Source organism: Haliotis asinina, chromosome 14 (assembly GCF_037392515.1).
Source record: "Haliotis asinina isolate JCU_RB_2024 chromosome 14, JCU_Hal_asi_v2, whole genome shotgun sequence".
Classification (NCBI taxonomy): domain Eukaryota; kingdom Metazoa; phylum Mollusca; class Gastropoda; order Lepetellida; family Haliotidae; genus Haliotis; species Haliotis asinina.
The window spans coordinates 21,059,338-21,072,629 of NC_090293.1; the positions used below are offsets into that span (position 1 = coordinate 21,059,338).

At 40.1% G+C, this 13,292-nt stretch overlaps 1 protein-coding gene across 5 annotated transcripts in view; it reads right to left on the minus strand.

The window, feature by feature from the left end:
* Positions 1-1,813: 1,813 nt before the first annotated feature.
* Positions 1,814-13,292, minus strand: part of LOC137260634 (homeodomain-interacting protein kinase 2-like) — a 47,793-nt gene continuing 36,314 nt past the window's right edge. For 2 of the 5 annotated variants that reach the window (XM_067798233.1, XM_067798231.1), the window contains exons 7-16: positions 13,004-13,166; positions 12,068-12,293; positions 10,770-10,858; positions 9,261-9,335; positions 5,846-6,034; positions 4,978-5,084; positions 4,317-4,589; positions 3,819-3,910; positions 2,763-3,414; positions 1,814-2,256 (exon numbers count right to left, since the gene is read on the minus strand). In XM_067798233.1, coding sequence (XP_067654334.1) covers positions 1,899-2,256; positions 2,763-3,414; positions 3,819-3,910; positions 4,317-4,589; positions 4,978-5,084; positions 5,846-6,034; positions 9,261-9,335; positions 10,770-10,858; positions 12,068-12,293; positions 13,004-13,166 — 2,224 coding nt within the window. In that variant the 3' untranslated portion in view covers positions 1,814-1,898. The remainder of the gene's footprint in view (positions 2,257-2,762; positions 3,415-3,818; positions 3,911-4,316; positions 4,590-4,977; positions 5,085-5,845; positions 6,035-9,260; positions 9,336-10,769; positions 10,859-12,067; positions 12,294-13,003; positions 13,167-13,292) is intronic. The other 3 variants (XM_067798235.1, XM_067798234.1, XM_067798232.1) reach the window with 2 other exon arrangements.

The window sequence follows — 13,292 nt, forward strand, 5'->3', positions numbered from 1 at the left end:
TTCAGTTTAAAAAAAATGAACAAGCTGTCATTAACTAATGCTTTGTCATAATCCATACTGAATACGTACACATGATTTCACTATGAAATAGCCTTTACTTTTCAAATTTTCTCCTGGGATGTAAATTGGATTAAATACAAGTTTCAAAATGTTGAACTTGATCCTAATACCATGCAAGCTTATAAGGAAAAGAAACTTGAGCGAGGACATTTGCAATGCTGTCCGTAAACGCATAAAACCTTGAGGGTGCAGACTCGGCAACATGATCTATGACAAGCCCAAGCATAGTACCCATCGACTTTATTACAATCTGTCTGTCTGTACTGAATCTTTAAAACTTTGATAATTTGTCCCATATGGAAAATTTAGTCTTCACATCAATCTTGCCAGCTTCTTTTTGTCTCAACCCCTTTAAACCCCACACTGCCCCATCTGCACCCTCTGTAAAGCAAACCTCCCGAAATCGAAATGGACACATCAAGCCAATTTGCCCAGTTTCAAAGACTACAGGCGAACAACATGAGACTTCAAACTACAATGTGATATAATAAGAACTACAATAGTAATATTAAATATCATAATGATAATGAGAATAATAAAATAGGACTAACATCAAAATAACATCTATTCTACGACTATGGTGCACCAACTTTTCCAATGAACGGCAGTATGCAGGGTGACAAAAAAAGAAGAAGACATATTTCCATACAACACCAACGATTATAATATAATAGACACTCACTTTGAAAAATACAATGATTCCAATGTCCAAATAGTCTAGCCTATAAAAATATCATATATTGGCTCTCTACTTGCATCCAAGTGCCCCATCTGGCAACAGTTGCTATGTTAGCTTGCGAATCCATCTGGTGACAATCACAGACGTATATCCCATTGATCTCTATTTGATTCCGTGCTAAAATACATGGCTACAATGTATTAAAAAGGTTAAACCTATAAAATATGATAAGACAATATCCCATTCAACAATATACATAATAGTTATATAGAAAATCTTGTTAAGCAAACACAAGCAAAAATTTCATTGCAAATTCCTGTGAGCGACAACAAAAACCACAGCTACTGTACGTGATCAACATACTGTAGGGTAAACTAACAATATTTCTGTTAAAATGCAAACTCAGTGGCTAATTCAGATCAAATCTTGAGTAATGAATAACAAAGCAAAAACAGTGATGAATGTGGGAAACTGCCATGCATTGTAGTAAGAAGCACTGAAGCTAATCGAAAGCCAGTTTGTCCATTTTGCCCTAGGCTATCACAACCTCCTGCTTTTCATTAAAACAGCAATTTTTGGTACATGTGACTCAAGTTATCTTGACGGAGACAGTTCATGAAAATAGGTCCTCTCAAGGCTCCGAGATACCCATTTAATTCCTGAAAGGAATCTTGGAAGCTGATTTTATGTTGCCTTGTATGTTGTCAGTTCTCCACCATAATCTGCTTGTCGTTTGTGTGTGCATATGTACGAAATTAGCGCACTGTGGAAAGTGAAATCGCCAAATAACTTGGTGCTTTTCCGTGAAAATAATCACACATTTAGAAGTATCACAAATATTGAGGAAAATCTGGGATTTGCTGCACCAGCTAATGATATCTCACAGTGTTTGTAACTGTGGCAACAGGCTTTATCTGTAGGGGCGAGTTGGCACGTGGGAAGACCTGAAGCCTGGGTTCTCTCTCTTGACTTGATTTGCTCCCATCAATATGAGACTAATTCATTGATGTCAACACTCTCACGAAGCTGTCACTTCAATTCAACAGTCCCATTTATGCAAAATATACATATAAATGCCCAAAATATTGGATAATAGACACAACTCAAGTCAAGAGCAGACAACCAGCCAGATCTCTACAGGAATTGCATACCACTGACCCTATCCCGCAAAATACTGGTACTGCCTTGCTTTGATTGGACTGAGCTGATACGTGGTGTACACCCCTCCAGCGGATGAGTTGAGATAATTGGCGCCTCCGGCGTACTGCGGGTGGATCTGGGTGTGGTACGTGGGGATACTGGACGTATGCAGCACTGGGTGCATGTGGGCGGGGAGGGGGTGGGTTGTGTACTGGACGTGGCGGGGGCTTTGGTGTGCAGGGGGTGGGGCCATGTTGGGAGAAAACGGCCCGTACTGCCCCACCCCTGCTGGGATGGCCATCTGGGGCTGCTGGTGGGCAGGGACAATGTAGTGGTGGATCGGACTGCTCTGTAACGCGGGGCCTCGACGGTACTCCCTGGAATACAACAATGGGAGCAGTAAGTACACAGAGAAATGATCAGCAAGTTTGTTTCAACGCTACTTCATATCACAATGCAGGTGTTTGACATGGGAAGAAAACCTGAGGTAATGCACATCATAGGTTTTCACTTTATACTTTTCAGAATTCAACAATGGAGGATAAAAAAAAATCACAGTGAGTTAAATATGTCAACAGAGATTCATAGAGAGCAAACTTATTTTAAACATCTATAAAACGTTTTCATTATAAAATAACAAATACTGGACAATTATGACTGTACTGAGGCAATCAAAGGCAAAAAAGGAGGAAATCAAAGACAAAAAAAGACTGTCATGTAAATTTTCAATCTACACAAAGCACCCATGAAAATGAGTTGAAGATGGCTGATGTTGGCATGTTGGCATTTCAGGTGAATACGGTGTATCAAGTTCTGTTCTTGCAAAGTTAAATTTTCCAGAATATGTGAATGAGATGAACTAAAAATCAAGGTGTCCACTCACCTGTGAATCTCAACCTGAGAAGCTGGATTAAGCAGGACAGGTTGTCCTATTTGTACACTGGCTTGAACAGGTGACAACTGGTTGACACTAGTTCCAGCCTGTTGGCGTTGAATAAAATTTAGATTGCCTGGTCTGTGCCGGTGGCTTGAAGACTGGGCTGCACTACTTGCTGTTTGACTGTTGATTTTAATGGAGGGGTTGGCCACTGATCGAACAGTTGGGGAAACGTAAGCTAACTTTCCTTGGGCTGCTGCTGTAGAAACTTCAACCTCCAAGGGAGGTAATCTTATTTCCTGTTTAGGGCTTCGTACTCGGAACCGGTTGCTTCCTTGCGATACCGGCATCTCCTTCTGTGGAATGTTGGCCATGTAGGGGGTGACTTTGGCCTGCTCCCGCGGTTTCCGGGAGGAGTTGGACAAGTTCGGGGGCACAAATGCCATGGAGGCAGACGATGCAGTGCTCCCGCTGGCACCGATCGCCTGACTCCCATACAGACAGTTTGTGTGACTGGTGGCGCCAGTAAAGTCTTCATGTTTAATGGGCATGAAGACAACTTTCTTCTTGCCCGATGATGTGCCACTTTCCTCGGTGTCGGACTCCTGGCCGTCCGGGACCGTCACACAGCTCATGTTTCGCTGGCACTGAGAAATTGCTGCAAAATACACTCAACATTACAGTTTGGGCTTACCATTTCCTAACTTACGCAGTCATTATCATGAGAATACATTCAGAAAAGAAAGTAATGCTGATTATCTTATGGATAGCCATAACCTATGAAAAGGTCACACTGCAACGTCTGAACCTGTGAAACACAGACAGCTACATGGTGAATTGGATCATATTACCAAACTATTCTCTTCAATAAGAAACAACTGAGCTGATGCATGAAACTGTCATAAGTTTTTCTCATAGTAATTGTGCCTCCTACTGTAACACAGGAGCTGCAGATGCTAAGAGAAAAGTTATGAGATTTTAGGTTTATGAGAGTTTTGTGAGAGGGGCTCCAGATATGCTTTATCTGGGCAAGGGAATGGGGAAAGGGGCATGTTATCTCACCGAAAACCTCAGCTGATGATGGACCACTGCTACCACTGCTGTTGACTACAGACAGTGTATGCTGGGCGCTGCGACCACTCCCGGGCTGCGATCTGAAACACAACAACATTCTTCAGTGAAACCTCGTGTTCAAATACAGATTCAAATACTACTTCGACTGCTGCCATAAACTGATACACAATGCAAACTTGTTAACCCTTCATTTGTGTGATTGAAATTAAACTCTTAACCCCTTTCTTGGTCCTTTTATCAGTAAACCATGCAAACAAACAGGAATCAAAATACATTTTGGTGGAGACAAACCAGGTCCATGGTCAAGAAGAACCAGGATTCAAACCAGGAATCACATAAATAAGTGAATTTTACACCGCTTGTAGCAATATCACAGCGGGGAACACCAGAAAATGGGCTATACACATCCATGTGGGGAATTGAAACCTGAGTCTTCAGCGTGACAAGTGAGTACTTTAACCACTAGGCTTGCGGTCAACTGCTTACCCTCTGGATCTGTGTGAGTGATGTCCTGAGCTGTCCACGTCGTCGTCGCTGTCGGAGCTGATGGTGATGACACTGACTGCGGGACTAGGTGTGTCACGAATCACGATAGTGTGACGTGAGTTGGAATGAGGCACATTTGGTCGGAGGGAACCCGACCAATCAGAAATCTGTAATGTCTCGTCCTGCCCGACTACTTCGGACTGTGGTGGCGAATTTTCCTTCACTCGTTTCTTTACGGGGGAGAACTGTGTTGAGGTGACTTCCTTGTTGCTCCTGTGTTAAGGAAAATGTTAATCACTCTTTCCTTGCATATAAGGCAAGTGCTTTACTTATATCAGAGCATTTCAACTTTTGTGGAAGAATGTGAAGTCATGTGTGTAAGAGAAATTTATCTGTTTGGTTCAACGAATTATATAAATATAAGGGACTTTTCACAGTAAGAATAATATTCAAAGTTTTGCTGAACAATTTACTCCTAGATTTCTGGTACAACAAAGCGATGCGCTCCCAACTGTAAATGGACAACAATGTGGCAAAATCTTGCAGTCAAAGTGAAAAGTTCTTTCTAAATAGAATGTCAGAACATAAATTACAAAAAGGGGTGATCACATTATGAACATTAATAAAGCAAACAAATTATATTATAATGTTAGTCTCTCACCTTTGTTTTGTCTGTCTTTTGCTGGAGGACTGCCCTGAGCTTTGTCTGCTCGACAGCCCATATGTTGAAGGCACCATTCCTATGTTCCAGTGTTGGGAGGTGGAGTTCTGAAATATGACAGTCACAGTCATCGTAAGATGAGGGATTCAATAGACCTGTTGCAAAATGTACTAAATACTATGAATCCTTTCATTACAATAACTAGTCCACGCATGGTTTGGTCAAAAGGATTACATTCTAACCCATCACTGTTAAGCCTTGGCGTATTATTACAGGACTACTTATATAGTGTACATATCCATGCACTTGGTGCTTGCTCAAGGCGCTGGCATATGGTTCACTGAATGTCAGTCTCAATGTCACATCATATTATCAATCTCAACTCCCTGGGAGGTATACAACTCTTGCTGCCACTAGGCGTACCACGTTTTGTTGTGGCATTCTCATCCTAATGAGGTACCCAATTCACAGTTGGACTGGGACACATAGTCACAGTACTTTGTCCAAGTTTACAGCACGTTGCTGTACCTGCAACTAGGTGTATGCACGTATTTGTGTGGCCACCATCTGCTCATATACCAACGGATTCGTGGGTTCTTTTACGTGCACAGGGTTGTGTACTGTACATTAGGGGTTGTGGCAACGCTGAAAGAGAGTCTGCACACAATGTTGACTCCAATGTTGACTCCTGGTCACAGGTGGGCTCGATCCCGTCACCTCAATCTCACTGGATCACTAGTCTGGCACTTTAACCAGATTGCCCAAAGCGACTTGTCAGCAGTATTGTACGAAGTACATGAAGAATGGCCATGATGAAGGGGTAGGGGAAGCATGCAGGTGAAGTTGGAAACAGTATCTCCTCACTCACCAATGGTAATACAGTAGAGGACTGGTCAAAAGTGTCTCCGCCCACCATGATTGACTGTCTCCAGTTGTCTGGGGCGAGGGTGTCTGGGATGACTTGCTGTACGGCCCTCTGAGACCCCAGACTTGGAACCTGGTGCCACGACCCCATCAGCACCTGTCGACTCGGTGGCCAAGAGTTCATCTGGGCATTCTGAAGTCAAGAACGAAATAGTTACAATCTATTTACTACATGGATTCATTAATAACACATGAGTTTATAAATATTTCAATGTTAAAAATTCACTTTATTATTACTGCTGGTGTCTATAAGAAAAATATTTTTTACTGAAAAAATGACAAGAAATATGTTCAGTATGATTTCATACACAGAGGAATGAAACGGTTAATATTTGTCCTTATATTCATTGATCTCTTGCATGTACTCTCAAAATGTACACGAAATCGAAAATGCCTTTCATAAATCACTCATCATCAAAACAGGAAATGACAAAAAGAATTGACAATATATATCAAGAGTAACAGGTCAACATTCAAACATGTGAGGAAATGTTATGAAACTGGATGAAGCTTTATATATCTAGATAAGCTTGAGGTTAAGGTTGTGGCAGACACATCCACACAGGGAGCTAGAAGACCGTACAGCCTCTGTATCCAGGCGCATCTGAAAGTCAGCTGTTAGTTCATGTGCTGGCAGTTAGTGGCTGGGTAATAGTAGTACAGCTTTCCTTATCTCAACTAAGGCCAGTAAAAAAAATATTCTTGTTCCTCATGACATTTTCAAAATTGTTTGTATATGAAGTGAAGTTCATAGGTTACCAATTTGTCTGATGCAAGTCTCTATTTCACATTTCTTTCGACCATGCGTCCAGCACCAAAATAGGGACTGGATTGGTCTGAAGTAATGTGAGCAAGGCAAGGTGCCCCTCGGCATTTGTGTTGAAAGAGTAATTTTGAGGTTAAGAAAACTTGATTAGATGAAGCAATATCAGCAGAAACAAGAATGTGTATAAAAAGCCTAATAAAACATTGCACAAACTTTCTGCAAATGTCAATATAAGCGAAAAACATGAAACCAACTATTTGAAAAACATTATTCTGACAATGATCCACACACAACTCATATCAATTTCAACCTGGGACAACACTGACTGAGACTGGAGAGTTACCTCCCTTTGAATACTTATGACTTATCCCTTAAGAATAATTATGACGTCAGACTAGATACAGCGATCTCACATTTTTAGAGCCAGTTCAGGATAAAATTAGACATTTACATCAAATAAATTTACAAATAACATAATATCCCCTCTTATCTGTACATCTATGGTACATCTATGGTACATCTATGGTCTGGGGTCTTAGCTGGAATGTTGCTGCAAGTTCAGGACAATCAGGACAATCAATCCAGCCATCGATATTATCATCCATGGGCCCATGTCGCTGGGGTAATATGACGCACAGTTTAGAAGCGTACCCAGGGTTACCAACCCATCCTGTCTTATGACCATACATTGTTTGGGACAAATATTCTACACTGGAAACCTGATTGGCTAATATCAAGACAATACCAGCTTATGCTTGAGGATGCTTGAGAATCGCTACTGTATAATAGATATTGACAATACCACGTAACTATTGCCAAGGATTTGTTTTCTCTTCAAATTTCGGAAACAATTCTACGAACACTTGTCCAAAGATGTTACAATACTGAGCAGGTGATGTTTTGTCCAAATTTGCAGATGAGAAAGTAAATGGGTCAGTTTTACTCTATTTCAGACAATATTCCAGCAAAATGACAGAAGGGACACAAGAAATATGTTCCATATATTCTACCAGTCTTTGGCATGACAAAATTTATTACCAGTAAGATGAGATTAATGGCAGCATTTCACAAACAAAACAATTTTTAAAAATAGAGGCGACAATATTGCGCAGATAAGATATACAGGAAAACCGGGAATGTCACTGTTGAGGCAAGTCGAAATGAGCATGGAATTTGAGTAATGAATGAAGCACAAGTGATGATAAAAATGAAACTGTCAAAGTAACTGATTTGACAGGAGAGCTCAAACAAAGCAAAGATTTGACAAAGGAGAAAAAGAGGAAAATATGCATATGACTGACTAAATGTATGAATATAGAAGCGTATTGATGAGCATTCTGTTGGATGCTGCTAAACATCTTCAGCTGCCATATCGGCAAGCAGGACATTCTCTACTTAAAATTCATTAGGATTAATACCTTTTTAATCAGTGCAACTTCACCTAAATAGTTTGCACCTAATTTATCAAGGTTTATGGCCAAAAGAACATTGTTCACACAGGTGAAGCACCCCTGAACACAAAGTCCTGACCTAAAATAACCCACAAGAAACATTACAGTTAAGCTTCATTTCACTGCTTGTTTAACTTAGGCTAGGGTAAGTTTATTTCTTGTTTAACAGATCTTAAGGCTGTATTTTTTTAAGAATGGGGAATTTTTTTAAAGAAACTAAAGAAAATTTTATTTTCCCCGCTCATAAAATAAAATCCAAATGTACCAATAATGTAAAATTACAAGAAGTTTCTTTTTTGCCCACATACCTCATAAAAGTGCCAAAAGTAACATACTTTCAGTGTTTTGAAGAAATATTCCTCTGACTGGTGATTTTATTTATATTTATTCCCCCTCCTGCATTAAGGTTCTCTGACACAAATGAAAAAAAAAAAAAAAAAGGAATAAAAAAAGAAAGAAGAAAATTGGTCTGGCTTAAACTGAATTACTGTTATCAGTGCCAGTAAGTCTAAATCACTCTCATCATTTGTGGGCACAAGTAGTACTAATTCTGAATGGAAATGAGAAAATTTGCAATATCCACTTAGTACAATTTCTAAAACAGTTTTCTGAAAAGTAACTTGTGTATCTTTTGTGAACAAGAATCAGTTTCTTCACCCATATGAACCTTGGATATTTCAGTTGAAGACACTACTGTGCAGGGATTTAGCTGACCCTGGTCAGAGGTCAGAGGTGAGTATCTGACTAAGTCTGGAGCAAATGTCAGAACAAAATGTCCATATTTCCCAATTAATGTCAATCAAAACTCACATTGTGACTTTGAAGATTTTAATTACAGAAATCACTGATAAAACAACCAATCAAAAGGATGAGACTTAAGCACATTTAACTGCAACATTATAAAGACTCAACACTTCGGAAAATAAGAGCTTTTAGAATATTTTAGAACAACAACTGGGTCCCCATGCTGAATGGCACTTAGCTTAGATAAATAAATCCCTGCTTGAAGGCCACAACTGAGAGTAGAGATCATTGTCCTTGGTCTGAAGATGTGCACTAAGCTAAAGGCAAGTTACTACACTCAAACAGGTAGGCATATACTACTACAAAAGAGAAGAAAACATAACCAAAGTGTTACATACTGCCATGAACACTTGTCTACCATTGTCAATCATGGTGACAGGGGTGAGGTGGTGCTGAGACTGCTGAACAGTCTGCTACAAATAAACAAATACTCTACTGTAGATCTCACTTCCACTGTCATCCTACTTCACACTGTCCCTGTCTTTAACACTCCCCAATAATCATTCCTTGTTCTGCAAACCACATCTTGTCATATCCTACACTGAATTCTTATCTACCTCTATTTCTGTGTTAAAACCCAACATGAGGGATCCCCCTGCTTAGCCTTTTGTCATACGGATATCAATCTCCTTAGTACCCTTGTCATACACACACTCATCCTCTTCTGTGAAGGTTCCAGCGTAGAATAGGCCTTCAGCAACCCATGCTTGCCATAAAAGGCGACTAATGGGATCGGGTGGTCAGGCTTGCTGACTTGGTTGACACATGTCATCGGTTCCCAATTGCACAGATCCATGCTCATGTTGTTGATCACTGGAATATCTGGTCCAGGCTCGATTATTTACAGACCACTGCCATATTGCTGGAATATTGCTGAGTGCGGCGTCAAACTTAACTCACTCACTCAAACCCTTAGCCCAACCACCTTGTCATACACTCAATGAACCTTTTTCCAAGCCCCACCCCCTTGTCATACACTCAATGAACCTTTTTCCAAGCCCCACCCCCTTGTCATACACCAATTCTCTTCCTTAGTCCCACCTTCTTGTCATACACTGATCCTCTTCCATGGCACCCCCCCCAATCCCCCCTTCTGTCATACAGACACTGATCCTCTTGCTAAGCCCCACCCTACTGTCAAACAAACTGACCCTCAAGTCCCAAGTCCCATCCAGTACACTGATTTCCATTTTCCCTACACATAAGGAATGCCACATATCCTTATCTACGATTCCCAAACAAGATGAATCACCAGGCTAGACACACATCCCAATAGGGTTCTCAAAGTCATTACAAGGAGGAGTCTCAATAGGTCACCATATTATCAGATGTTAATGTTTTCTAAAACAATTCAAAATCAAATTCTTAAAATTTACACAATCCATTTCATGTGTGACCTCGTGAGTGAACTTTGAAAAACCTGCATATAGTGACTCTGCCCTTTTACCAAAGTAGTTATAAATAACTCTAACACAGGCGGAAAATACTGTTTCCATACTAATACTGACAAAAGTTTTCAAGATCATACTTTTCAGTTTCTTATATTGTTCTAAAATGCTTTTAAATTACTGACATCCACATGGAAACAAAACATAGCAAGTAATAATGAATGATGTGAGACGAAAAAGCCTAGAAGGTGATATCAGACACGCCAAAACACATTGTTGCTATTCTCATAGGCAACAGTATTTCTTTGCCAAATGACTAAGTTCTGCGAACATTTCTGAGAAATCAACTTGTTATCTGCGGACTCTCCTCAACTGAAAGTGGAATTATGAGTACAGCATAGTTGTTCATTGACCTGACCTTGTGACCCAGGTCAAGCTGATCTGGTCGCAATGACCTACCTGACTGATGAGCTGAGGTTGTAGCTGCAGGGTCTGGGTGGCCTGGGTTACCATGGGAACACCAGTGGGTCGGGTGGGGGAATTAAGACCTGAAACCCAATACAAATTGCAATAGGAACCTTTGCTTCCATCTGACAAAAGTTTCAATAATGAGAATGAATATGAATGCATATTTTCTGTATTCTACGAGTCTAGACACAATGAAAGTCTAATGGAATCAACAGTTTCATTTGCATACAGGACAATATGAAAAGATAACAGGAAGATTTAAAAGACAGATGATTTGAAATCAGACTTCTAAAATTTATGATAAAAATAACTTGTTTTGTTTCTTGTTTAATGTGACAGTCCACCATATCTAAGCTATATGATGGTTGTCTGTACACAATCAAGTGGAACGAAACAGTCCAGTGGCAGATATTATGGGCATCAATTAAGGTAAGGTTGACAATATGGCATTGTTCAACTAAGTTACCAACCATCGTCTCCTTTCACAAAGCAACCCTTACTAAGGTTGACCTTAACTCCCATTCTTTAACACAGCACTAAGGTTACCTTGGACTTAGGTAACCTTAGTGAAGTGTTAAAGAATTCAATCCTGGCTGTTCATGTATATATAAATAGTACTCATGCCTTTGGACGTCTAATGACAAAGATGGACCTATACATAAGCCCTTCTGAAGACTAGGATATTAGACCACTCACAAGATGACTTCCTGGAGTTCATATGTTGGTAGAGTATTTACTGAGTTGCAGGGAGATCAAATTGTTTTTGTAAATGGGAATTCACAATCTTTCAAAAGCCATTCATAAATATACGTATACTATTGACATTTGAAAAGATTTACCTTAAAGAAAGCCACAACCAGCGAGGGTGCATAACATTCATTGAGGTGTCACAACTTCACATTTACATACACAGATGTAAACAAATCTTTCCTATATTTGCAGAGTTGCAATAGTCTTGAGTAACTGGAAATGATTTTAAGACTCTTTAAGTCATATAAGGGCACCAAAGGCAATACCACAACAGAGGACACCAGAAATGGGTTTCAGACACTGACGTGACTGAATGCTTTAATCACCCCACAATTCTGATGGCACTACAGATCAACTTAGGTTAACATGAAAATATTGCATGATTACTTTTTGTCAGAAGTACAGCTCATGGCCAGTCCATGTGCATCCCTCTCAATATATTTTCATAAATTTGGGCACGTAAAGTAAAAATTGTAACCCTAATGAAACCTACAGCCTGGAAAGACAGTTACATTTGTTTATCTTCAGCTGGCACTGACCTGGCAAGGTGGCTGGTACGACAAGAGATGGCATACACAGCGGTTGTCTGAAGGGGTCTGTACGGTTGAACTGAGCCCCGCTCCTCTGTGCTGTGATCTGCTGGTTGAGTTGTTGTCCCACCTGTGGGGGTTGATAGGACAGGTAGGTCCCAGACTGGAGGGAGTACTGAAGATACGGAATCTCTGTACTCTGGTGGGACGTTCCGCCCAGATTCTGGGATGCCATCTGCAAACATATACATTCAATATTACTTGTGCAAATGTAGAGAGGTATGCTGGAGCATTAAATAAACTATCTGTTCAAAATGACAAGACAGCATTGCCAACATAATTACATACAATCTTGAAGGGCCTCGGTTTAAATGTCTTGTTAAATGACCTTATAGAAAGATCTAGAGTAATTTTAGTGCCAGACAAACACTTATCAGTTCAAAATGAAACTGTGGGCACACCACAATTTAAACTCTCCCTTGGAATGTGAATTGACTTTTGTTTAATGCCACACTCAATATTATTCCAGCTATATGGCGTCAGTCTGTAAATAATCATGCCTGGAGCAGACAATCCTGGGATTAAAAGCATGAACATCTACTGAGATACAATTGTGTATCAACACAGTCAGCGAGTCTGACCACCTGATCTCGCTAGTCACCTCTTAACAGACGCATTGGTTCACGTTTCACTAGTACAATCCAGACAATCTGCAACTGAATACACTGGACTGAACTGTATGCTGATTGTTGCAATATTGGGGCCACATCAGTGTGTGTCATATATTACAGACTACTCACAAAGTCATCATTTATTCAGTTTCTCTAATAGCAACTTGGAAAAGACTACCAAACTGTTATAAATCTGATTTTCAAAGATATGGGATCATCTCTTCCTTGTTCTCTAATATAGAGGCAACAGTGTAGAATTGTGAATGTCATGTACCTGAGAATGTAAAGCGTTTATCTGGTTGTTGAATGTGACTGTGAAGTTGCCGTTTGATGACGGCACCACGTTTGTCATCATACTGCTGCTGTTCTGGTTCATGTCGTACACAGACGTTCTCTGTCGTCGACAGATCTCCATTGCCTGAACACTTTGTTTGGTACTGAAATACAGGACATGACATTTAGTTGTCTCCCTTACAAAATTTATGTAAACTATTTTATGGTAAAAGATCAACCTGTTTTCAACAAACATACCACACTCAATGATTCAACATAAAAATACATAA